Source organism: Mixia osmundae (genome assembly GCF_000708205.1).
Source record: "Mixia osmundae IAM 14324 unplaced genomic scaffold scaffold_4, whole genome shotgun sequence".
NCBI lineage: Eukaryota > Fungi > Basidiomycota > Mixiomycetes > Mixiales > Mixiaceae > Mixia > Mixia osmundae.
Window position 1 is genome coordinate 673,825 of NW_014575560.1, and position 21,703 is coordinate 695,527.

At 56.5% G+C, this 21,703-nt stretch overlaps 12 protein-coding genes across 12 annotated transcripts; 6 read left to right on the top strand and 6 right to left on the bottom strand.

Moving 5' to 3' along the window:
* Nucleotides 1-73: 73 nt before the first annotated feature.
* L969DRAFT_48204 (uncharacterized protein) lies at nucleotides 74-891 on the top strand (the record flags this gene model as incomplete). The annotated part of the gene is made up of 2 exons (XM_014713244.1): nucleotides 74-184; nucleotides 235-891. 2 exons carry the CDS (start codon nucleotides 74-76, stop codon nucleotides 889-891), a joined length of 768 nt encoding a protein of 255 aa, XP_014568730.1.
* Nucleotides 892-899: 8 nt separating this feature from the next.
* On the bottom strand, nucleotides 900-3,310 carry L969DRAFT_93961 (uncharacterized protein; the record flags this gene model as incomplete). The annotated part of the gene is made up of 8 exons (XM_014713245.1): nucleotides 900-1,178; nucleotides 1,228-1,293; nucleotides 1,344-1,436; nucleotides 1,493-1,808; nucleotides 1,860-2,333; nucleotides 2,386-2,751; nucleotides 2,800-2,930; nucleotides 2,990-3,310. The coding sequence occupies 8 exons, from the start codon at nucleotides 3,308-3,310 to the stop codon at nucleotides 900-902; spliced, it is 2,046 nt and encodes a 681-aa protein (XP_014568731.1).
* A 199-nt stretch (nucleotides 3,311-3,509) lies between these two features.
* L969DRAFT_47297 (uncharacterized protein) lies at nucleotides 3,510-3,986 on the bottom strand (the record flags this gene model as incomplete). Its single annotated transcript, XM_014713246.1, has 4 exons — nucleotides 3,510-3,600; nucleotides 3,664-3,791; nucleotides 3,855-3,895; nucleotides 3,959-3,986. The coding sequence occupies 4 exons, from the start codon at nucleotides 3,984-3,986 to the stop codon at nucleotides 3,510-3,512; spliced, it is 288 nt and encodes a 95-aa protein (XP_014568732.1).
* On the top strand, nucleotides 3,753-5,317 carry L969DRAFT_61048 (uncharacterized protein). The gene is made up of 6 exons (XM_014713247.1): nucleotides 3,753-4,145; nucleotides 4,205-4,293; nucleotides 4,347-4,450; nucleotides 4,509-4,621; nucleotides 4,673-5,175; nucleotides 5,224-5,317. The coding sequence occupies exons 1-6, from the start codon at nucleotides 4,063-4,065 to the stop codon at nucleotides 5,295-5,297; spliced, it is 966 nt and encodes a 321-aa protein (XP_014568733.1). The 5' UTR covers nucleotides 3,753-4,062; the 3' UTR covers nucleotides 5,298-5,317.
* A 100-nt stretch (nucleotides 5,318-5,417) lies between these two features.
* L969DRAFT_86763 (uncharacterized protein) lies at nucleotides 5,418-7,573 on the top strand. The gene is made up of 8 exons (XM_014713248.1): nucleotides 5,418-5,485; nucleotides 5,545-5,572; nucleotides 5,630-5,911; nucleotides 5,969-6,311; nucleotides 6,367-6,812; nucleotides 6,868-6,932; nucleotides 6,988-7,111; nucleotides 7,160-7,573. Exons 1-8 carry the CDS (start codon nucleotides 5,452-5,454, stop codon nucleotides 7,266-7,268), a joined length of 1,431 nt encoding a protein of 476 aa, XP_014568734.1. The 5' UTR covers nucleotides 5,418-5,451; the 3' UTR covers nucleotides 7,269-7,573.
* L969DRAFT_93964 (uncharacterized protein) lies at nucleotides 7,275-8,377 on the bottom strand (the record flags this gene model as incomplete). The annotated part of the gene is made up of 4 exons (XM_014713249.1): nucleotides 7,275-7,394; nucleotides 7,445-7,643; nucleotides 7,710-7,768; nucleotides 7,823-8,377. 4 exons carry the CDS (start codon nucleotides 8,375-8,377, stop codon nucleotides 7,275-7,277), a joined length of 933 nt encoding a protein of 310 aa, XP_014568735.1.
* Nucleotides 8,378-8,513: 136 nt separating this feature from the next.
* On the top strand, nucleotides 8,514-9,491 carry L969DRAFT_16813 (uncharacterized protein; the record flags this gene model as incomplete). Its single annotated transcript, XM_014712876.1, has 1 exon — nucleotides 8,514-9,491. The coding sequence occupies one exon, from the start codon at nucleotides 8,514-8,516 to the stop codon at nucleotides 9,489-9,491; it is 978 nt and encodes a 325-aa protein (XP_014568362.1).
* L969DRAFT_86766 (uncharacterized protein) lies at nucleotides 9,226-15,176 on the bottom strand. Its single transcript, XM_014713250.1, has 5 exons — nucleotides 14,754-15,176; nucleotides 14,543-14,700; nucleotides 11,852-14,492; nucleotides 9,972-11,803; nucleotides 9,226-9,921 (listed from the first exon to the last, which is right to left on the bottom strand). Exons 1-5 carry the CDS (start codon nucleotides 15,039-15,041, stop codon nucleotides 9,525-9,527), a joined length of 5,316 nt encoding a protein of 1,771 aa, XP_014568736.1. The 5' UTR covers nucleotides 15,042-15,176; the 3' UTR covers nucleotides 9,226-9,524.
* Nucleotides 15,177-15,211: 35 nt separating this feature from the next.
* L969DRAFT_86768 (uncharacterized protein) lies at nucleotides 15,212-16,358 on the top strand. The gene is made up of 6 exons (XM_014713251.1): nucleotides 15,212-15,279; nucleotides 15,342-15,848; nucleotides 15,904-15,966; nucleotides 16,013-16,044; nucleotides 16,094-16,216; nucleotides 16,268-16,358. Exons 1-5 carry the CDS (start codon nucleotides 15,248-15,250, stop codon nucleotides 16,168-16,170), a joined length of 711 nt encoding a protein of 236 aa, XP_014568737.1. The 5' UTR covers nucleotides 15,212-15,247; the 3' UTR covers nucleotides 16,171-16,216; nucleotides 16,268-16,358.
* On the bottom strand, nucleotides 16,091-18,629 carry L969DRAFT_86773 (uncharacterized protein). Its single transcript, XM_014713252.1, has 4 exons — nucleotides 18,476-18,629; nucleotides 18,328-18,419; nucleotides 16,268-18,275; nucleotides 16,091-16,216 (listed from the first exon to the last, which is right to left on the bottom strand). Exons 1-4 carry the CDS (start codon nucleotides 18,560-18,562, stop codon nucleotides 16,193-16,195), a joined length of 2,211 nt encoding a protein of 736 aa, XP_014568738.1. The 5' UTR covers nucleotides 18,563-18,629; the 3' UTR covers nucleotides 16,091-16,192.
* A 30-nt stretch (nucleotides 18,630-18,659) lies between these two features.
* L969DRAFT_93969 (uncharacterized protein) lies at nucleotides 18,660-19,889 on the top strand (the record flags this gene model as incomplete). Its single annotated transcript, XM_014713253.1, has 3 exons — nucleotides 18,660-18,758; nucleotides 18,830-19,280; nucleotides 19,330-19,889. The coding sequence occupies 3 exons, from the start codon at nucleotides 18,660-18,662 to the stop codon at nucleotides 19,887-19,889; spliced, it is 1,110 nt and encodes a 369-aa protein (XP_014568739.1).
* Nucleotides 19,890-19,967: 78 nt separating this feature from the next.
* Nucleotides 19,968-21,681, bottom strand: L969DRAFT_93970 (uncharacterized protein; the record flags this gene model as incomplete). The annotated part of the gene is made up of 4 exons (XM_014713254.1): nucleotides 19,968-20,175; nucleotides 20,223-20,488; nucleotides 20,543-20,644; nucleotides 20,701-21,681. 4 exons carry the CDS (start codon nucleotides 21,679-21,681, stop codon nucleotides 19,968-19,970), a joined length of 1,557 nt encoding a protein of 518 aa, XP_014568740.1.
* Between the last annotated feature and the right edge of the window lie 22 nt (nucleotides 21,682-21,703).

Below are 21,703 nucleotides of genomic sequence, written 5' to 3' on the forward strand. Positions count from 1 at the left end.
CGCTGACGGCAGATTTGTCGAGCGCTCGAGCTCGAGCTTGATCCCTGCTGGCCGGTGACAGCCCGCGATCAAGATGAGCGATTTGCGCTCCCTGATGAAGAGCGCTCGCCGGCTCGAGCACCCGCAGGCAAAGTATGATCGTACCGGCAAGCTGACTTGCTCCTTGTGCGCCTTGCCCGTCAAAGTAAGGCCTTTCGTGCCTTGTAGCCAGACAAGTAGCTCATCCTAAAGCAGCACGAGAGCCTCTGGGCAGCCCATACCACTTCAAAACTTCATCGGGGCAATGCTCAACGAGCACAGGAAGCTTTGCAGAAGCGTGCGCTCGAAGAAGAGGATGACGACGGAGGAGTGGAGTCAGACGAGGAGCCTGCGCCCAAGCGAGCACGGAAAGCATCCGAACCTGCACCTGAAGTCCAAGGCTTGCCAGCTGGGTTCTTCGACGACGCATCAGATGCTCAAGCTGCTGCTGCTCAGGACCTACATCCTGCCGCTTCAACTCGAGCAGAAGAACAGGAGGCACCGGTGGAGGAGGAAGAGGAAGAAGATCCCGAGTGGGCAGCATTCAAGCAGACCATCGCAGCCCCGGAAGATGAACTAGCAGGCTATTCGAACGCGGCGATGACCGTTCGCGGAGAGCCAGTCATGTTCGACGCGCCTGCTGCTCGAGCCGACGAGACGCAAGATGGAGGCGACGACGATGATGATGGCGACGGGAAGCCAGAGGAGAGTGAAGCAGAGCGGAAGGATCGAGAAGAACGCGAGGAGCTCATGGAACGCATCGAGAACGAAGAGCGCGAACAGCTAGAGGCAGATGAGCGCGTTGAGGCGCTCAAGAAGCGGATGGCTCTCCTCAAGTCTGCCCGTCTAGCGAAAGCCAAGGTGACAACCTGAATGCTAGACTACACGCCCAATACATTGGCAGCGTCCTCTGGACTTCTCGTCAGCAGAGTCGTCGTATCCTCGAACCCGCTGTCTGCTTCTCGGACGGCGAGCCAGATTTGTTTGTAAGCCTCGGCAAGCTTGACGAGCGCCTGCCGGTGGATCTGTGACGCCAATAGGTTCGACGAGAGTAGCGCAAGCCGGTTCGAGCTCAGCGTATCGAGCTGGGTCAGGAATGCGTCGAATACTTTGGCGGCCGTGATGAGCGCGCTGGCAGGACAGCGCTTCGCCAGTGAGGCCTATCAGATCCCATAAGCTGCCTTTGCTTACCATGGATGCACAGCCTACCTCCGAGCTGTCCACGACTGCTTTGTGTGGCACAGTGAGACCACTGTCCTTGAGAAGACCGGTGAACTGCAAGGCTGGTCAAGCGAGCCGCGCATAACAATCATCTGCTGACTTACGTGCTCGTCAATCAAGATGTCGACAAACTTGTCTTGATCTTTTGTGAGGGAAGCGATGCGCTCCGACGTGAAACTGAACGGCTCGAGGCTCTCCTGCTCGTCATCTCGTAAGCCTTGTCTTGACGAAAAGTCTGTCGATAACCACCGACTTTGACAAGACCGATGCAGTTGAGACCGAAGATAGCACGATCCCATGGCTGTGGTCGCATCTCGCCCATCTCCTTGCACATCATCAATGCAGGATCGAGCGCAGCGTCCAGTACGTCTCTGAACTCGTTCTCGCGATCTTGCTCGTCGACGAGTGAAGAGTCGTACACTTGCATGATCTCTCTGAGCGTGACGAGTGTATCCCTGAGCGACAGAGGCGGCGAGAGATCGATGCTAGGTGGCTGTATGAAGCGCAACAGACTGCGACCCTGCGTGTCGACAGTCTCGAAGAAAGACTCGTATGCCTCCGTATTGATGCTGACAAGGCGCATTAGTATCGAGCCGAAGACAGCGACTGATAGGACGTACTCAGTCAGGGTTTTGCTCAGCAGTGCGTCTGCTCCTATGGTGCGATCCATAGTAATCTTATAGAAAGTGATGAGGTTGGCGATCTGATAGGCAGGTATGCTGCCCTTTTGTGAGTCCACCGTCTGCTTGATCCGTAACCGCAGCGGACGACCGCAGCCTTCCAGACATCGATCGAGCAAATTGCGTATCCTCACTTCATCAAGACCGCGTTCATCGTCCGGTTTGAGCTCGCCTCGCGCTTGGCCAGTCTTGCGGCCGTCCGACTTTGTATCAAACAGCGAGTCGAGAAATTCTCGCTCGCCTGCCGTGGCCTGATGGACCCATGCAAGCATGTCGCCCACGTAACGTATGGGATCGTGCGCATGCATCTCTATCGGCCGGGGCAACCCGTTCAGCCCTCCTCTGGTCAGAGCGGCCAGGAACGCGTTGAGCACCGTCGTCGAGCGAGATTGGCCGAGAAGGTCCGTTATCTCGCTGCCAGGCGTCATGAACACCAAGGCATGATAGATGAAGAAGCTGAGCTAACCTGAGCAGATCCGGTCGCGCTTTCAACCGTCGGATTGCATCTTTCATCCTCGGCGAGACTTCGAGCACATCGGAAGCATAGCCGCGCACTTGGAAAGCGCACCATTTGTAGATCTTCTGATAGGCCGTCTCGAGGTACTGGGAAGACGAAGCCATAATGTCAAGACCTGCTTGGCTGGACGTGCCCGACTCGCCGCCCATGAGGACGCGACAGTCTTGACGGATCCTCTCGACCTTGTCCATGACGGCAAAGAGCGAAGGACCGACGTTAACTTCGCGAGAGTTGAGCAGCCTGAGCTCGTCGTCATCGAGGGTGAAGCGCGCCGTGAAGACATCCGCTAGCAGTTGTCGCTGTGTTGTGATGGTCCTGCTTGTGGCTGTCAGCAGATACTCAGAGCTGGGCCACGGAGCCTGCCTTTGCTGACGCAGACCATCCGCATGCTCGAGCAAGTGGCGCGTGCTGTCATGGGCAGATTTCAATCGTTGCTCGACGTCACTGCAGGCAGAATGCATCTCGTCGACGTGACTTTGCAACGATGAGAGATCCTGCCAAGGCGGGGTCATATTCAGCGCGAAGTTTGTCTGAGCGAAGAGCTATCGCTGACGCTGTTGACCTGAGCAAACGCTTCCAAGAACTTCTTGCTCTCGAGCTGCATCCGTCGCTCGACCTCTCGCCGCAAGCTGAGCTGTCCCGTCCGAGTCTGAGCAGGCGTATCGTTCGTAGCGTTGCTTGCAGAGAGTGTACTCGGGGCAAGCTGACATTGTGCGAGGGTGTCGAGAGCAGCAATAGCAGCTGAATCCTCATAGGCTGTCGAGAGTATCTTGCTCACTTTGAGCGCGATGGCGTTTCTTGATAGGCCGCCGCTGGACCCGACGATCGAAACATCGCCGCCGGCCGTCGTGGGACTGGCTGGCGAGCGCATCATGGTCTCATGGCGCAGGCAAAGGGGGACGTTGCTGTAGCAGGCACACGCGCAGGCACGCGCCAAAGTGAGCGGACCGGTGACGGCAAGCAGCAAGTGGGCCGCTCAGTTCCGGGCCAACAACATGATGCAAAGTGTCATACTGCTCGACGTGCACACTGCTGACGAGCACAGACACACGCTCGTTCGGGCGTGCGAGACTTCATATCTTGAGCTCAGAGATTGGCTCTGCCCTGATCGTACTCAGATCCATCTCGCGCTCACGTTCTCCATCTAGCTCCCCCACAAGTGTCCTGTCATTCAAGCCGGCCGTGGTCAGCAAACCATCTGAGAGCGGATGAAGCTGGTAGACTGACACATTGTCGCCTCGCACGACAAAGAGGCCTAGTGGTACCTCCTCCACTGGCTCCTCCAGACTGTAGACGCGCTCGATGGAGTCGCTCAGGATGACATTGGTCGTCTGATCGAAGCCTTTGAGATCGCCCTGTCAAGCAGCCAGGGCCATGAGTCTCAGGGCAGAGGATCGTCAGGTGCTCGGTCGACTGACGAGGATGGTCCTTCCATCGGCAGTGATGACGAGCACGCGTTCTGCGCGCAGCATGGCCAAGTCAGTCGGACGACGGCAGGCAAGCAAGATGAGTCGTCACGCACTGTCGATGTAGCCCTGCAAAGAGCTCATTCGACCCGACGCTGGCCGGCCAAAGCAACGACGACACGCGCGCGCAGAAATTTTGCTGGACTTGCCCCCGACAGAGATGCAGAGTGATCCGCTGATCTGGCAGATCATCAACAACCAGCACTGCAGCTACAAGGTCAAGACAGTCAAGCAGAACTTCTGGTGACTTGGTCGCATCCCCGAACGTCGACAAGCGTGCTGACTCCCAAGCTGAACGGCAGCCGAAATCAGTACAATGTCACCGGTCTGTGCAACCGACAGAGCTGTCCGCTCGCCAACTCTCGCTATGCGACCATCAGAGAGCAAGAAGGCACGTCCCTGTCGGAGTTCGTAGCCGTCCAAAGGCTCACATCAGAGCTGCAGGAGCTGTGTACCTGTTCATGAAGACGATAGAAAGAGCTCATACGCCAAAGCATATGTGGGAGAAGGTCCGGCTGTCGAGCGACTATGCGAAAGCACTCGAACAGGTACGCTCTCGTGGTCGCGCTCGCCAAGACCGGTCAGGGTCTGAAGGCACACGCACAGATTGACAAGAATCTGGTATACTGGCCGAGTTTTACAATTCACAAGTGCAAGCAACGACTGACAAAGATCACACAATATCTCATCAAGATGCGCAAGCTTCGCCTCCGAGAGACGTGCGCTTCTCATCCTTGCTCAACGTGACCTTGTTCTGACGCGATACACAGGGGCAAAATGGTGTCGATCAAGCCCAAGCTCGAGAAGCGCGAGAGAGCTCGAGAGACAAAGGCACTGACAGCTGCGCGACTCGAGAAATCACTCGAGAAGGAGCTTGTCAGCCGGTTGAAGTCTCGTGCCTACGGCGACGCTCCTCTCAATGTCAACGAAGAAGTCTGGGCTCGCGTGCTCGAAGCCGAGCGATTAGGCGAGAAGGGCGACCAGGATCTCCTTGAGATGGAAGACGACATCACAGACGAGGAGGACGAAGCGTTGTACGAGGACGAGGAGGAAGACGAGGAAGAGGCAAGAAGAGAATTTGTATCTGACCTCGAAGAAAGTGACGAGGAGGATCTCGAGGACGATCTTGGCAGTATGGCATCTTTCGATGACGATGAGGCGAGCGTATCGATTGACGACGACGACGATGATGATGACGACGAAGAAGCCACACCGAAAGCCAAGGGCAAGCGGAAACAACCTCCGCCATCTGCTCGCGTCCGTCCGACAAAGCGTAAGCCCTTCAGATCGTTTCGCTTGCTGCGCTCAATCGTGCATTCAGGGGGCCCACGACTGGAAGTCGAATACGAGCAAGAGACAGAGTCTCTTGCACGCGAGAGGCTCGTCGCTCGATAGTGACCTGTACACTGTCCCCTGTTGTATGTATGTCCAAGATCGTATTCGAGAATGCGCCAGTGTGAAATGGGGGCCGGAACGGTAAAGGTGGGGAACAGCGCGTCGCGCTTCGCGCTAAGACGTGCGCAGGAAGTGGGCCAGATACTTTGCAAAGATGTCTAATCCGACGGCCATCACACCCATCAAAGGTGCATTTTCGTCTTACTTCTTGCATGTGCAGATGTTGACAAAGCCTCGGGGTGTACAGTCAAAGCTATCGCTTGTATTGGCGCAGGGTGAGTTCGCCCGTCCTTCAGCCCCCAGTGGCGGCCAGGCTCACAACATTGCTACAGCTATGTCGGTGGCCCAACATGCAGCTTGCTCTCTCACTTCTGTCCCCATGTCAAAGTCACCATCGTCGACGTCAATCCTGCACGCATTGCTCAATGGAACTCAGACACGCTGCCGATCTACGAGCCTGGCCTAGACGAGATCGTCAAGAGCTGCAGGGGTCGCAACCTCTTCTTCTCGACCGAGATCGACAAGGCTATCCTCGAGGCTGATCTCATCTTTGTCTCTGTCAATACGCCTACCAAAGAGACGGGCGTTGGTGCAGGTTACGCAGCTGATCTGAGGTCAGCATCACCATCTGATCCCTATCAACGAGCTTCCTGACTGGTCGCAAAACACAGCTACGTCGAGCTCTCCACTCGTCGTATTGCGTCAGTCGCGCAGAGCTCAAAGATTGTCGTCGAAAAGTCAACCGTGCCTTGCCGCACCGCTCAGTCGATGAGGACCATCCTCGAAGCAAATTCGCGCCCCGGTCTCCGCTTTGACATCCTCTCCAACCCAGAATTCCTCGCAGAGGGCACAGCCGTCGAGGATCTCAAGAATCCAGATCGTGTCCTGATTGGCAGCTTACAAACACCAGAAGGTATCGCTGCTGCCGCTGCTCTCACAGAGGTATACGCCAACTGGGTCCCTCGCGAACGTGTTGTCACGACCGGTCTCTGGAGTTCAGAGTTGACCAAGCTGGTATGTGTTGCGTCTCACCGATCGAAGCCGAACGTTGGCTCACGGTCCGACGCAGGCTGCCAACGCGCTCCTGGCTCAACGTATCTCTTCGATCAATTCGCTTTCTGCCATCTGCGAAGCCACAGGCGCCAACATCGACGAAGTCGCCTACGCTTGCGGTCTCGATGACCGTATCGGACCACGTTTCCTCAAGTCATCCGTCGGCTTTGGCGGCTCATGCTTCCAGAAGGATATCCTCAACCTTGTCTACCTGTCCGAGTCACTCCATCTACCCGAAGTCGCTCAATATTGGCGGGGTGTGGTCGAGATGAACGAGTATCAGAAGAAGCGCTTTGCTAAGACGGTCGTGTCGAGCTTGTTCAATACCATCACTCACAAGAAGATTGCCGTGCTCGGCTTTGCATTCAAGGCCGACACGGGCGATACCCGAGCCAGTCCTGCTATCACGATCTGCCAGGCTTTCAGAGCAGAGAATGCACTCATCAGCATTTACGACCCCAAGTAGGGCATGCCCTCCTGACAGCGACGATCCATGACTGACTGGCAATGCGTGCAGAGTACCAGCCGAACAGATATACAAGGATCTCACAGATGTTCGCGTCGCAGACGATCGCGAGAAGAGTCAGTGCATGATTTGGCAGGCACGGCGCACAAACTGACTCTCTGATGTCCATAGTGATGAAGCAGATTACCCTTTGCGATAGCGCGCTCGAGGCCTGCAAGGGCGCAGCAGGCGTCATCGTGGCAACCGAGTGGAAGGAGTTCAAGACGATCGACTGGCAAAAGGTTTACGATAACATGTAGATGGCCTCTAGCTTCTGTCTGACGAGACTGACCGGGTCGGGCAGGTATCGTCCTGCATTCATCTTTGATGGGCGAGGCATCCTCGACGTCAAGGCACTCGAGAAGATTGGCTTCCAAGTTCACGTCATCGGTCGTGGCAAAGAGAGCAACTAGCCCAAATCAGAGCCCCATTCGCATTTCTGTAAAGCGGGCAGGCTCCCTCAAAGCGCAGTAGAGAACTACTAAACCCTCGAGCGGGCTCGTTATTAGATCATTGATATTGCACAAGCATGCAGTCCTCTGTCTTTGAGCGATGCGGACGATCTACAAGCATGGCCTGTGGTCGACACTGATTCGACGTCGCGAGCTCTGATCTGGCACGGCAGGGCGGACCTGCCGTGCCAGCTGCTGGATCCGCCTCGCTCTACCAGAACCGACGGCATCTCGCTGCACATGAGATCGTCGCTCGCTACCGCACACAGGCAGCTGCCAAAAGGAATGTGCTGCGCACGCATACCCTCGTATGTCGGCAGGTAGCCGAGCTGATACCTGGTCAAGCGTGCCGATGGGCGTCGACGACGTGCGGTCGATTGGACGACAATGTCTCACAGCTACATGCCAAAGTCGAAACCAGAATGGATGGCATGGTCCAGCTTGGCGAGAGCGTCGCTCATCTGCAGTGCGCAATGAGCAGGCAGTTCGAAGCGAACAGACAAGACGAGACGTACAAAGGCTCTGTCCTCATCTGACATATCGACCAGTGTGCCACGCTTGGGCACAGAGGCTTCCTCACTGCTTGACGGCGTAGGCTGCTGATCGTCAGAGACGGCAGACGTCGCATGTTGCTGTCGCATCGTCTTGAGCGAATGAGCGCTCACGCCCGCTCTGAGCGAATCTACATGTCGAAAGCGTACGGGGCTATCGACGCTGTCTTCTGGCAGAGCACTGATCAGCCGTGTCGGACTAGCGGGTCGCGACGATGCCGCGGAGGATAGGTCAGACGAGTTAGCAGACCTGCCGGTGTCGTCCTGGGAGTTCTCCTCCATTGCGAGTTGCCAGAGCGGGTGAGGAGCGTTCAGGTCAACGATCTGCTCTGTAGCCCTGTCGACGAGCTTGAGCAGCCTCTCCTGATGGGCTACTTCGTCGAGGTTGCTGCTCGTCGTGGGCCTGACAGGCGGCAATGATCTCGAGAGTTGATCGTCGTCTAGAAGGCCCGTACGCTCGTCTGGCAGTCTGTCAGACTTGGTGCGCCTCTTGCCGCAGCATGCAGCAAGCCAGTCCATCGACGGCCGCCAAGCAGCTGGCTCAGCAGCCGGGCAAGAGGACAAAGAGCCCGAGCGCCGTTGAGCAGGGCGCAGAAGCGCAGCAGTCTCGGGCTCGCGCTGTCTCTGTCGGCCGACAAGTGACAGCCTGCCCGCGATGCCACCTCACCTCAAGATCACGGCAGGTCCCTCCCAGCACCAGCTAGCGACTCTCGCAGTCAACCATGATGTGTCCAAGCCGACGAGGATCGAGTCTGACGAGTTCGATGGCTACATCACAGTGCGGATAGCCTCTTTTGAAGGAGACTCGGGCAATGTCGAGCGCTTGTCAAGCCCGGAGAGTGGCTACTTTGAGAAACACAAGGGACTGACCTGGTCCATCCATATACAAGGCCGTTTCCTCAAGCCCGTCAAGTCACACGAGCTCGTCTTTGGCAATACTTTCGATCGGCCTCTACGCGATTCACTACCGTACGGCACAAGTGTCGCACTGCGATTCGTCAACCTCATAGATCCTTCGCTCAAGCATGACCTCTACGGTGACAAGCCGTGGGCATTCTCCCCCCTCCTTGCGACGATGAACTTTGTCAACACGCGCCGACTCGAATCCGACGAGTCAACGCCGGAGTGGCAACCTGACCAGCCGAAAGAGGACGCTACCTCGCTATTGCCGTCAGAAGATGCCGAGAAGGAGCACCTGCTGGGACAGGTCAACGCAAGGCGAAAGTACTTTGGCAATGCTCAGCACAGTATCGAACTTACGTCGACTGATCTCGTCTCTTGCGATTTCTGCAACGGATTCATCGACTTCAACACGCTATCTGTGCACCTGCCTGGTTTCTCGATCAGTCTGGCCAAGTACTGGGACGGTCAGCCCGTTCGCTATGTCTGTCAGACCGAGGACGGCAAGCGAACGTTCTTCGTTGTCGTCTTTGACATCATCGATGAGTCCATATTGGCCGAGAAGGGACTCGCCGCAGCTGACAGGCAACCTAGCAAGACTTCCGCTGAGACCGAAGCTACGGCATCAGAGAGCAAGCCAGAGCCATCACCTCACGCGACAGTTGGCGAGCAGGCTACGACCAGCAAAGCAGACCTACCACCCAGCGACGGTCTCGATCTGGGCATAGACTAGACAATGCACATGTTGTACAATCTATCCATGCAACTAGAGCACAAGTGTGTCGCCGAGCGCAATGGTCCGGCCGACTCGCTCTAGGCACAACCGGCTGAGCGTCCTCGCATCTCGAGGTTCAGAAGTAAGTGTTGCAGTGGCATTGCTTGACGTCCGCCTCGAGAACATTCCGGAAGACTTCTGTCGCACTGGTGGAGGCATCGTCAGCGCAATCTCCGTCATCCCGTTGAGCGTGAGCAATAAAGGATAGATGTGGAATAGATGGGCCGCCGGAGAGCGTTGTAGCTCGTCCACGAGAATCGCGCGATGGTGAGTCGCTTTGCCGTTCTTTTGGCCATGATGATCGGCGAATGCCGCTTGGAAGCATCCTTCCCGAAGCTCAAGATCAAGCAAGCTCTTCATCACGTAGCTGAGCTCGTCGACTCGTATCCTGTATGACTTTATGAGAATCCATCCGGGCGTCAACGGTGCTTTCCTTACCTCGGAAAAGGTAGCTTGCCCCGACACGTCGCATCGGCAATGTACGTCTTGACGGCAGCGATACAGCGACTTAGATAGATCGGCAAAGCTAGCCTCGCCATTCTGCTCGCCTCTGCAGTGTCGTTGGTAGGATCGGCAGCGACGAGCTTGGCAAGCACGTTGAAAGACCAGAATGCCCAACGCGGACGAGTGACCTCCTCGATCTCAGCCGTTGTGCCGATGCAATGTCCAGCCGCTTGCTCCTCAAAGGATTGTGCGAAACGCGCTTCGCTCGCACCATCTTGCATTGCAAGCGCTTTTGCCTTTGCCTTGCGACTGTCATGGCTGGGCAGGATGAGATCGTATAGCCGGGAGCAATTTTGAAGGGTCGTCGCCAATCTGAGCAGCGTTGTGTCTTCAATAGAGACATGGCTGACGTGGGGCAATATGGACGCTTCGATGAAATTGAGGAGCTGACGATCGTACTCCTCGGCCTCGATCTGGGCTGCGCTCGAGAGGTTACGAACGGGCTTGTTGTCAGCTAACAAGCCGCCCGCGATGGTCGAGACGAGCTGTTGCCATATCATTGCATACGTCTTTGGAGGTAAATCGGATCGAATCTTGACGATCGTGCGGATGAGAAGAGTTGCCAGATCCATGAAGAGATTGGTGGCCGTCTTCCAGAGCGGCAGATCATTGCCGAATTTGGCTGGCGGGGGACATTCATACTTGAGCTTCATGGGTATGGCAAATGCAGCGAGCACATGCTCAACAGCGGCACTGGTGTACAGTTCGAGCGAGCCGGCGTGCTTCGTGTACAGGCCACCGATTCGAGGCATTGTGTCCTTTGCCAGCGCAACGAAGGTAAGCCTTCGCACTGGACTTGGAGATGTCGGAGAGGGTAGCGCAGTCGTATAAGCGAAAGTCGCGTAATCTGAAAGCTCGACCAGCACACGCGAAGATACGCCGGGCACGGACAGATCGAGCAGGTCTATGACCTCCAGAACAGATTGTTGCACGTTCGTGAGTGAGTCGACATCAGGCCGATAGTCGTCGCTACGGTTCCAAAGCTGCACGTCGTGCATGATCGCTAGAACCTGAACGCTGCGCTGGAGATTGAGAGATAGTAGCGACCTTCCGAGCAGGGGCTTTGCAACCTCGACAAATGCACGCAAAGTAGCCTGACTGAAGCTTGCGTCTTTGCTCTCGACAGGCACGCCGGGTCGCAGCAATGCGCCCATCGATGCCCAAGCATCCCACGCTGCTTGCCATGCCTCTCCGAGCCTTTCTGAATAGCTGGAGCTATCCTCCATTGGCGCAGCAAGCATTTTGCCTAGCGAAGTCATCGCCGCCGTTGCGACTGCGTCTTGGCCCGAGGTATACGCCTCGACGAGTTGGGCCAGCATCATCCGCCAAGCCTCGGCGAAGCGTTCGGTATTCGCAATCTTCAGTATGTAGTCGTGAAAAAGCTGGCCGTTGAAGCCCATCGCTAGGATTCTGCTGTCACTCCATTGCTTAACCAGCAAAGTGCGCGCCTCTTCTGCCTCCTTGCTGACGCTCTGCTCAGGTACTCGCGAAGCGCTTGCATAGCTCGAGCTCGACAATGAGCGGAAGAGCGGAAAGATGATATCCCACAGGACCTTATCCCAAGTGGAAGCGTCAAGCGCGCCGCCATATAGCAGGACGCAGCGATACAGAGTCTGGATAGAGCCGTCCCGGACCTCTTGCCTCTCGTCCTGCTGCAGCGTGAGCAGTCGCGCCAACAAAGTCAACCAGAGAGTGCCGAATCCGAGTTCATCCTCGCTCCTGCGCCCTTGTATGTGATCAGAGACATTCCACAGCAGGCCCCCCGACTGTAAGTCGATTTAGCTGCTTCAGCTACACAAGCAAGTCTCACGAACCGTAAGAGCAACGTTGATGTCTGCAGTCTGCTTGGCATAATCTGCTAGCGTATCGACGCACATGTGGAGAGCCTGTGGATCCAGTGACGCCAGAAAGTCGGAGCAGATCAGTTGAAGCGACGGAAAGCTCATCCTGACAAGCGCCGGTACACGAGCTGAGTCGTCATTGAGCGGACATGCAGCTCTGAGCATAGTAAAGACACGATGCCAATTTCCGACGAATGAGTGTCCCGATGATTCGATGATCTTGAATAAGGTCTCGAGTGATAGTCGGCGTACTTCGACATCAGTGGAGCTAGGTGGCGACTGAGGCGATGCTTGCTGAGCAAGGACAAGCAATACCTGCTCCTGAACTTGACTGCGATGCTCTTCGCTGCTATTGCTGACATTTCGCGGTGCGACTGCCAAGATCTGATCTAGCGCATCGGCTGCCTGTGTCCGCGTAAGATGGTTACCTTCCGGCCACTGTGCGATAGCGAGTAGGTGAGAGGTGACGAGGCTCCACCCCATGCGAGCATCGCGATAGATCAGACGATGAATATTGAGCACAGCGATGTCGCAGATCTTGGTCATGGCAAAGGATGATTCGCCCTGCCGCAAGATCCTGACGACGCTTGCATCTGCTTGACGCCGTCGTCCTGTCTTTGCGGTGACAGGTGACTCAGCAGGCGCAGGCTCCGCTGATTTGGAAAGATCGGCGGGCTCGCCCAAGTCGTTGACGGCCAATCCAAGCATCTCGCCATTGAGCCGGCAAAGCGCGGCAATGAACCACCTGAACGCTTCGTCTTCTAGCGTCTTCGAAGCGTCAAAGACCTTTGTCATGCCTAAGTGCACGTCCTTTGCATCGGCTTCGTATAGCGAAGCTTTTTGCGCAAGCTGTTGAGCCGACTGACCGGACGATGATGGCGTACGAGCTTTCATGGGCGACGATGTCGAGCTAATGGGTACATTGATCTGCCTTTGCTTCTGCCGTCGAGCGCTATCTGTGCGTAGCACAAAGTCGGCATTCGCGAGCGTGGCGAAAATGTGAAACCAGGCTGCGTCTAAGCTCCCTGCCAGAAACTGTGCCACATTGAGCAGCGCTTTGAGACAGGCGAGATTGCGAAGACTGAGCATCATCGGCTGACTCGAGAGCGCAAGGGGTGAGATGGTATCATTGGCAGGCTTGGACGGCTCAATGCTCGTTATCAGACTTGTCAGTATAGCAGGCGGTATCGCGAATTTGCACAAAGAGGTCAAGAAAGCGTCGCGGGGGGTCTGGAGGCCGAGCACACCGCAAACGTTGCAGACGGCTTGCATTGCCTTTAGCGTGTCGTGAAAGAGTTCCTCGTCAATATTGGCAGAGACAAAGAAGCTGAGAGAGGCTAGCAGTGCAGGCCACCCTGCATCCGACATAGCCTGGGCTGACTTGAGCCGGTCTTGCAAGTCTGACTCGAGGGTGGTGAGATCAAGCACGCCCTGGGCCATATTTATCGGCTCGCCTGCAGAACGTGGTCTTTGCCTAGCTTGTGTGTTGTAGAGAGGCAGCACAAAGTTGGCGAGCCCATTTGCGATAGATACAAGACAGTGTAACGTCAGCAGGGATTGATAAGTTTCTGGGATGGGCGGTGCATCTGACTTGTCGAGCTGGTCGATGCATTGCAACTTCATCGCTGCAGTCGAAGCTGACAAAGAGGTGGCATGGCCAGTGCCGATCACCCCGACGCTGTTGGCGGCTTGTGTTGCCATCTCGACCATCCCGTCAAGCATGCCGCTGACTGAATATTCGCTGGGCATCGCGCCCGAACTGGAACCAGACATGATCTCGGCACCCACGCCGAGCAGCTGCGGCCTCTCTGTTGCCAAGCGATTGAAGGAGCTGATCATGGGCAGGAATACGCTCGTAGACTTGCGGTCTGCGGCCGATGAGATCGTTTGAGCAGCATCATAACGGTTCCAGAACTTGCGCAGGAGTTCAAAGTCCGAGCAAAGGCCTCTGAAGATCTCGAGCGCGAGTATGCGCATCCATGGCGGACTTGCTTCTCTCGACAAGGCATGTGCAGCGCTGGGAGGATGCTCGATCGTAGGCGTGCTGACGCTTGTCAGTGAAGCTTGGTCTGCTTCGGGCGCAGATAGGATTCTGACAAACATGGACAGGAAGACTTCTGACTCGTCCACGAGATCGTCATTGAATTGTTTGAGGAGCAGGAAGATGACACGCATAAGTCGGAGGCTTGCAGAAAAGGTGGGCTTTTCGGCCAAGGCTGTGATCAAGAGGGGCGAGAGTGTCGTGCGAAGCTGATTGAGTAGCTCTGGATGCTTCTTGAAGACTGGCCAGAAATCAGAGAGGACGCTCTCGACGAGCTCGAGACCAAAGGTGCGCGGCAACGACTTGAGTTGCAGGAAGACGGCTGGCTCGCCCTTGACGAGCAGACACAGATCCTGGAAGACAAGATAGGCATCATGCGCAGACGGACCGAGCTTGAGCATCTCTCCCGAGTCCAGACTGACTTGGAAGCTTGTGCCGTCGAGCTGCACACTATCATCTGCATCATTTATCGTTCGATCTTCCTGGACAACGCCTTCGTAGATGATCATGACAAGCTGCCTGAGGGTGGCCGCAGCCGTAGATGAGACGACACCGATCTTGCTTTCCTGTAATCTGCTCGGCGGATGAGACTCCGTCTCCATTGCTCAATCAGTGTTGCCTACCTAAAGCTGAGCAAGAGCAATTCGGCCAACATCTCGCCATGGATGACCGCATTGGCTGTCGTGAGCAGCGAAACGAGGGTCTGTAGGATCTTGAGCTGTATCTCTACGCCCTGCGAGAGCACCGAACGCAGCGTTTGCAGAACAGGCGATATATTAGACTGTTCGCGCATGCTCGTCAGCGCCCGCAGTCGCACGCTGTGGCGTAGCCTACGGAGGTGATGGCGCCTCTGACGCCGACGAGTCTCTGAAGACTGCCAATCGAGATGGCGACGACTTTGGGCACTCGCGTTTGACATCCCAGCAAGATGGGCTGGAGCAATATTGGCGTTTGACCGGCAAGAGCGGCCGACTCCTGTCGCAGATCAGCGAGCGCTTGCTCGGGCGATGTACGCAGGAGTGTGAGCGCCTTGTCCGCTGCATCCTTGACCTCGGGGTTCTTGCGTTTGGCTTCGACTGACAAGAGCTGAAGCTCTGTTGTCAGGAATGACAAGCTCGCCATGGCGTGGGCTCGCTCGGTCTACGCTGCCCGGACCCGTCCGGTCAAGCTCTGACTGATGCAGCCGATGGCGTCTGGCGAGCGCTGATCGACGCAATGCCGATCCAGCCGTTGGCGGGCACGACGGCAGCGGCAGGCAGTCGCGCTTCTTGGCTTGGCTCGTCCTTCACGTGGTCGACCATCTGACGCGCTGCCACGGTGCGCTCGCGATGAGCAAGGATCCCTACTTCGACGTCAAGGCGTGCGTCAAGCTCTGAGCACAGTGCCTTGTTCGACCTGCTGACCCGCCTTGCGATCGCCCAGCGAAGTTCAGAGGACATTGCAAGATGCCCAGTCACTCAAGGAATCCTACATCAGGATCCGTAAATTGGCAAGACAAGACACGTCGGAGGAGCTTCAGTGGGCCAAAGACGAGCTCAAGGCAATCACGGCAACGCTCGCATCAGATCTAGAAGAGCTTGTCGAGAGTATACAGGCCGTAGAGACTGTCGGCGCCCGCACGTTTGGCATTGACGATGGCGAACTCGATCAACGTCGTGCATTCGTCGAGACCGTCAAGCGAGAAGTGCGAGAGCTACGGACGACTCTATCGGACCAATCCAAGCATGCGAAGCTACAAGTACCCGGCCAAACATACAGAGATGAGGTCGATGATCTCGAATCCGGTCGCGCTTCTGCCGAGTACGAGCATCAGCAGCAAGCTATGCTCATGCACGAGCAAGACCGAACGATGGATTCCATTGGTGGCGTCGTGGGTACGCTCAAAGAGCAGGCGAGTATAATGGGACAAGAGATTTTTTCCCAAGTCGGGTCAGTCTAGTGCATTCCGGGCGTGCCAGCATCCTCATGCCTCTGTCGATGACAGCCTACTCGGCGAGCTTGATTCGCATGTCGATCGGACAGAGTCTCGTCTCCAGCGAGCAACAAAGTCAGTCGATGCTATCGGGGTATCCGCAGCTGACACGCCCTGGCAGACGGATGAATGACTTTATACGTCAAGAGCAGAGTCGGTCGTTCACTCAGAGACGTACAAACCCGCGCTAAGGACTACGCAGACTCGCGATCGAGCATTTGCATTCTCATCCTCATCATCGTGCTCGTCATCCTGCTGGTCGCCATCATCGCAGTATGAGCTCACGGGCCCAGAAGCGACGCTAACGAGACGATAATCGAGTGCGCTGCGTTCCGGTCGATCAGCATCCCACCTGGCAAGGGGCCAGTAAGCGCACCTTTGCGTCGCGCTCATCATCCCGCCTAGATCGCGACCGAGGCTCACTGGGTGACGACGATGCCGGCTTGATATCCTCTGCAATCTCGCCCTCTTCCTCGACTTTGGCTTCCGGGCGAGCATCTTCCCTGTCGGCCTCTCGGCGCGGTGTGCGCTCCTTCTCCTCAGTCGCTTCGCGTCTACGCCTACTCCGATGAGGATCGGCCTTGCGCTCGTCTGCATAACGGTCCGATCTGCGTTCATCCGGTCGACGGTCATCGTGTCGATCTGATCTGCGTTCGTCGGTATGGCGTCTGCGCGAATCATGGTCGCCACGAGGAGAAGGCTCGAGAGATCTGCGAGAGCTACGGTGGTCTGGACGAGACTCGAAGGGACCCCTGCGTCGCGCACGAGAAGACTCTCTGCCACCGCCAGAATGCACGCTCTCTCCGCCGCGCGATCCCGCATCGGACGGCGTTCGTTCGCGTTCGCGCTCTCTGAGTTTCTCCTTCTGTCGCGAGATGTGGCTCTCGAAGACGAGCTTGCGGAGATCCTCTGCTTCGAGCGCCTTGAATTCGCGCAAATCCTTCATCATGGGTTCTGCCTCTTCGTATGTGCTATCAGCAGCAATGGCAGGTCTGAGGTTGCGCAGAGCGAAGCGCAGATCATCCATCTTCTCTCGTTTTCGGCGTTCCTGGCGCTCGACCTCTGCTCTCGCCTTTGCAGCTTCGCGAATTTGTACAAAGGCAAGCACACCCGACAACTGATCGTCAGTCAAAATGACTTTGCTATCGGCGAGATGGGTCTTGAGCTCAGCAATCGTCCAAGCAGTATCGATAGCCTTGGCCTGTGTCTTGAGAGCAGACTCGACGGCTGCAGCGTGCTCCTCGACGACTTGGTCAAGCTCATCGACCACGTCATGGAAAAGATCGAGAGGGTTTGAGCCGGGATTGCCGAGCAGATCGGTATAGCGAGTATCTTTGTCGAAAAGCGGATAGACATCTTTCCACTTGCTGCCCGCTTTGATCTGACCTTCCTTGCGAAGCTCGAGCAGCAGATCAGCAAAAGCTTCTCGACGCTTGCGCTGATTGCGAGTCTTTTCGGCACGAAGCTTTTGGCGTTCCTGGAACGACTCTTGCTCGAGCTTCTTGGCATACTCCTCAAAGATGCCGAGCACATGGACCAGCTCAAATTGGTTGAGCTCTGGATCGGCGCGCCAGTCGTCCGATCGCTCGATCATGTAGCGTGCATCTCGCCAGCTCGTCGAAAGCTCGAGGTGCAGGCTAGCGATGATCTGGTGGACTTTATCGACGTTGGACTTGAATACTTGCTGACGCTTCGTCTCCTCTCTGCCCTTGAGCTCTGCAATGTATTCGGACCAGAGCGTTCTACGCTCATCATCGTTGCGAGCGGATGACCACATCTCGCTCATATTGCGCGATAGCTCTGCCTTTGTTCTCTCCCAGCTCCACCAGCTCTTCATGCCTGCCTCTACAGCGCGGCCGAGCCCATTTTTCCAAGCAGGACGCAGACGATCGATACTCTTCTGACGCGCATCTTTTTCCCTTTGTGCAAAGTCGGCGATGTAGGCCTCGAAGGCAGCCTTGCGCTCGCCCATTGTACGGAGTGACTTGAACATGGGCTCAGTGATGAGATCGCGCATAGTTCGTTCCCATGTCCAAGTAGGATTGACGCCCGCAAGACGCAGCAGCTGATTGAAGGCGTTCTTGGCATCTTCGGGTTTGTTGAAGTCGACGCGCATGGAGCCCAGTGGCGCAGTCGATACTGACGAGGACAGTCCGCCGCTCCCGGGCAGGAAGCCACCCGCAGCGACGAGTTGGCCGCCGCCAATCATGTTGGAGTCGAAAGTGGCAGGTACGAATGCAGGCGCGGCGAGGCCAGGGCTGGCTTGTGCAGGCTGGACAGTCGAAGGTGCAAGATGTGCCTCGGGAGGTAGAGTGGCCATGATCTGTTTGACTTGCTCGGGCATCTCCCATGTCGTCGTCTTGTCATCTGCATTGTACCAGTATCTGGTCCTTGCGCATTAGCCATTGCAGTGCCTGAGTCGAGTGTCTGGCTTACTTGCGGCCATTCGAGTCGTACTCCTTCCAGGGCGTGTCACTCAATGCAATCTCTGCCTTGCTCTTGAGCTCGGCCGGCTTCTCCCAGACGCTCTGTAAACGTGTTCAGCGCTCGGCGACCTGCAGCACGAAATTGCGTGTAAGTCTACCTCTTTGGTGTCGGCCCTGTACCAGTACGCTCGCCCGTCGGGGCTCCTGAACTCGGCCCATGCTACCGTCTCCGGTGCTGCAGACATGGTCCAACTCGGATCGAAGCCAAGCCAAGCCTGGCGACACCGAAAAAGTCGCGACGGGCGACTCGCAGAACGGCGCTGCAGCGACAGGCGAGCCAGCATGACAAGCAAAGCAGCAGCAGCAGAGGCGACCAAGACAGTTGTCACTGACATCTTTGAGCCGGATGTGCCAGTCGAGCGGGTGGAACTGGACGCACTGGCAAGTTGGACACGCTCATGGGCTCAACAGCCACACGAATCCGAGCAAAAAAGCTGACATGGGGCACACAGGTGGCACTGAAGATCATCAGGCATGCCAGATCTGCAGTAGCAGGTGCAGCACCCATCGCCGGCCAGCTGCTGGGCATCGATACAGCCTCACTCTTGACTGTTTCCGACACGTTTGCTTTGCCCGGCGATCACCTCTTCCCCTCCAGTCTCTCGACGCTCGATCAACAGTATGATGCCTACAAGAAGCGCACAGATGACTTTGACGGTGCGGCTGCTCGGGCGGTCTCCTATACGAACCAGATGCTGCCTAGGCTAGAGAGTCTGCACGCGGATGTCAATGTCGTTGGTTTCTATACGTCAACCTCGAACGGTCAGACTGTCACTTCCAGCGGCGCGCTCGTCGAAGCTCTCGCGAGATGGCAAGCAGGCTTCCATGCTCCTACTTCAGGCAAGCGACTGGCCATACGTCCCACCGACAACCGTCCCAAAAAGGGTGTCGCGCTCGTCTTTGGTCAGTCTCTGTGACAGAGCATGCGAACCGCCTGACTGAAGGGGAGCAGACTCATCGAGCGTACACGCTGGGACAATCTCGATCAGAGCCTTCAGACTGACCGATGCCTATCTCAATACCTACAAGAGCGGCAAGAGCGATGCACAATCACTTTCCGAGCACGCTCTGCTCCCCACCAATGTCTTGCGAGAATACCCGGTGACCATCACCAGGACAGCCCTTCTCACTGCTTTCCTCTCGACGCTCGTCGCTCCGGACGCTACACGATCGGCTGTGCCCAGCCTGAATGCGCCCCAAGCGAGGGACACGGCGCTACCGGCGCCTACTTTCGCAGCTCTTGCTCTGCCTGCGCCTTCGTCTACCCAGCCTGCATCGCTCACCCAGCCACTGTCTGCTCTCGTCGCCTCGTTCGAAAAATCGGTGGGCGTCATGAACAACCTCAACCGAAAGTGGGAAAGAAGAGGCGGCAACAGAGCCCAAGAGACTTACCTAGACGCTCTCAAGGATCTAGCGGCAGCAGACGGCGCAGCGACAGCTGTAGCCGACCAAACCCAACTCGATCTCGTCAGAGCGTACGGCATCAAAGCCGGGTTCGGTGCTTCAGCGTAGGCGTGATGTGTTGTCGGAACGTGCTGCATTGAGCGTGTATGTCTCTACTATCGATACAACTTTGCCCTCGCGCCTCGGTCAGCTGTCCTCGCTGTGAATCGTGTCTGTCGTGCCGTCTGATCGCTTGACGGTCACTGAGCCGTCCTCATTTCCAAAGTAGACAGTCGAAGCCATTCCGCAGAAGAGACCGATCTCCGTGCAACCCGTGAGCATCTTGAGCTTCTGTAGCAGTACTTCGGGTTCCCTCATGACCCAGTTCTCAAAGGGCGCATCAATGATAAAATTGCTAGCCTCTCCGTCAGCTTCGCTCAACTCTCCAAAACAAGAACTGACCCATTGTCTGTGACGACGGGACCTGCTTTCGCTTTGCCCATCCGTAGCACGGGCTCGAGTGCGCCGGGTATCCTTTCGATATTACTCAGAACTTTACTCCACGCAAAGGGCGGTGTCTCGATGGGTACGCCTTGTTTCCACGCATCGCCTAGGACTTTGTTGTTCTTGCGATAGTCAGCCACGATGACGAAGTCGTCACTTGCTTCTGCCAGCACTTTCTCGCGAAGATGACAGGCGCCTCCGCCTTTGATCGCATTCAACCGTTCCTATTGAGATCTGCGAATGAGTTTGGCATGCATAGGAAGATCAAGGCTTCTTACGTCGACATCATCTGCGCCGTCAATGGTGACAGAGATGGAGGGGAACTGATCGACATCACCGAGCTTGAGCTTCGCCTGACAGATCAACTGCTTGCTTTGAAACTGAGTAGAGTCCCATCATCAGTCTGGCACGATGGGCGATCGGAAGATCTACATACGCCTGTCGGGACGAACCAGCGCTTCTCATTGACTTCTGGTCCTTGGTCTACTATTCTCTCGATGACATAGGGGACAGTCGAACCTGATCCTATGCCGATGACGCGGTGGTGCGGAAGGACATGCCTGTCGACAGCTTGGAAAGCTGCGAACCGTTTGGCAGCTTCTATAGCCGGCAAGCCCGGTATGGCGACAATCTTCTTGGGCTTGTGATCCGGCTCTATCGTCTGCGACGTCGACAAGGGTGTTCCGGCGAGTTTGGGGCTTTCGGACAGCACACGCGTCGATTGTGGTGAAGTCATAGGAGTAGAAGCGTATGTTGGGCTCATGCTTCCCGCTACAGACATGTGGGAGACCAGACCGGGTCGCATGAAGCCATAAGGTGTTGCATGATTCAGCGTGGGTATAGAGGCCTCCTTTGTTGCGACAGGCTGCCGTCCTTCCTTCAGAGGCTGTTCGTTCTTTTTCGCAGAAGAATCTGAGGACTTTTTCGAGGAGGAGGGTGTGATCTCCGTGCTGGGCGTCAATCCGGTCGGTCTGACGCCGTTAGCAGACGGTCGCCTTGATGATTCGCCGGAGGAAGTGGGTATGGGCGTCGTCGGGGTCCGCTTGTTCGCAGACGCGGCAGCCGCATAGATATCTCGTCTCCTTGCCCCCTTTTCATCATACTCCGCAGGTTTGGCAGGCTGCTGCATCTGCTGGAGCGGCAGCAAATGCTTATCCTCATGCTCGTCAATCGAGTTTGACTGCTTGGCTGCTTCTCGAGTGCCTGCGGGCCCACTGCCTTGGCCGTCAAGCGGAGACTTGCTCGTCATCGAGTGCTCCGTTTCCTCGGTGTCCGAGACCGCTAGCGAGTCTAGGGCACTGCTGGCTTGGGATAAGGGCGACAGGATAGAATGAGGATTGTTGGCCGCAGCGGGCGACGAGGCGCCGGAGCTGGGTCTGCTCGGCGTCGAAAGATTCGTCAGCGCTGGTGACGGCATCTTTGCCGCTCTGCGAGCTTTC

Coding starts and splice junctions, on each gene's coding strand:
- L969DRAFT_86763 (XM_014713248.1), top strand. CDS start 5,452: ATGTCTAATCCGACGGCCATCACACCCATCAAAG. Junction 5,573..5,629: donor ATCGCTTGTATTGGCGCAGG/GTGAGTTCGCCC, acceptor ACATTGCTACAG/CTATGTCGGTGGCCCAACAT. Junction 5,912..5,968: donor GGTTACGCAGCTGATCTGAG/GTCAGCATCACC, acceptor CGCAAAACACAG/CTACGTCGAGCTCTCCACTC.
- L969DRAFT_86766 (XM_014713250.1), bottom strand. CDS start 15,041: ATGGCGAGCTTGTCATTCCTGACAACAGAGCTTCAGCTCTTGTCAGTC. Junction 14,493..14,542: donor TTGCTCTTGCTCAGCTTTAG/GTAGGCAACACT, acceptor TCCGCCGAGCAG/ATTACAGGAAAGCAAGATCG. Junction 9,922..9,971: donor GGCAAGCTACCTTTTCCGAG/GTAAGGAAAGCA, acceptor AAAGTCATACAG/GATACGAGTCGACGAGCTCA.
- L969DRAFT_86773 (XM_014713252.1), bottom strand. CDS start 18,562: ATGTCTGCAGCACCGGAGACGGTAGCATGGGCCGAGTTCAGGAGCCCC. Junction 18,276..18,327: donor TACGACTCGAATGGCCGCAA/GTAAGCCAGACA, acceptor CGCAAGGACCAG/ATACTGGTACAATGCAGATG. Junction 16,217..16,267: donor ATGATGAGCGCGACGCAAAG/GTGCGCTTACTG, acceptor ACCGGAACGCAG/CGCACTCGATTATCGTCTCG.
- L969DRAFT_61048 (XM_014713247.1), top strand. CDS start 4,063: ATGCAGAGTGATCCGCTGATCTGGCAGATCATCAACAACCAGCACTGC. Junction 4,294..4,346: donor GACCATCAGAGAGCAAGAAG/GCACGTCCCTGT, acceptor TCAGAGCTGCAG/GAGCTGTGTACCTGTTCATG. Junction 4,622..4,672: donor AAGCTTCGCCTCCGAGAGAC/GTGCGCTTCTCA, acceptor CGCGATACACAG/GGGCAAAATGGTGTCGATCA.
- L969DRAFT_86768 (XM_014713251.1), top strand. CDS start 15,248: ATGAGCAAGGATCCCTACTTCGACGTCAAGGC. Junction 15,280..15,341: donor CCCTACTTCGACGTCAAGGC/GTGCGTCAAGCT, acceptor GCGATCGCCCAG/CGAAGTTCAGAGGACATTGC. Junction 15,849..15,903: donor GAGATTTTTTCCCAAGTCGG/GTCAGTCTAGTG, acceptor TGTCGATGACAG/CCTACTCGGCGAGCTTGATT.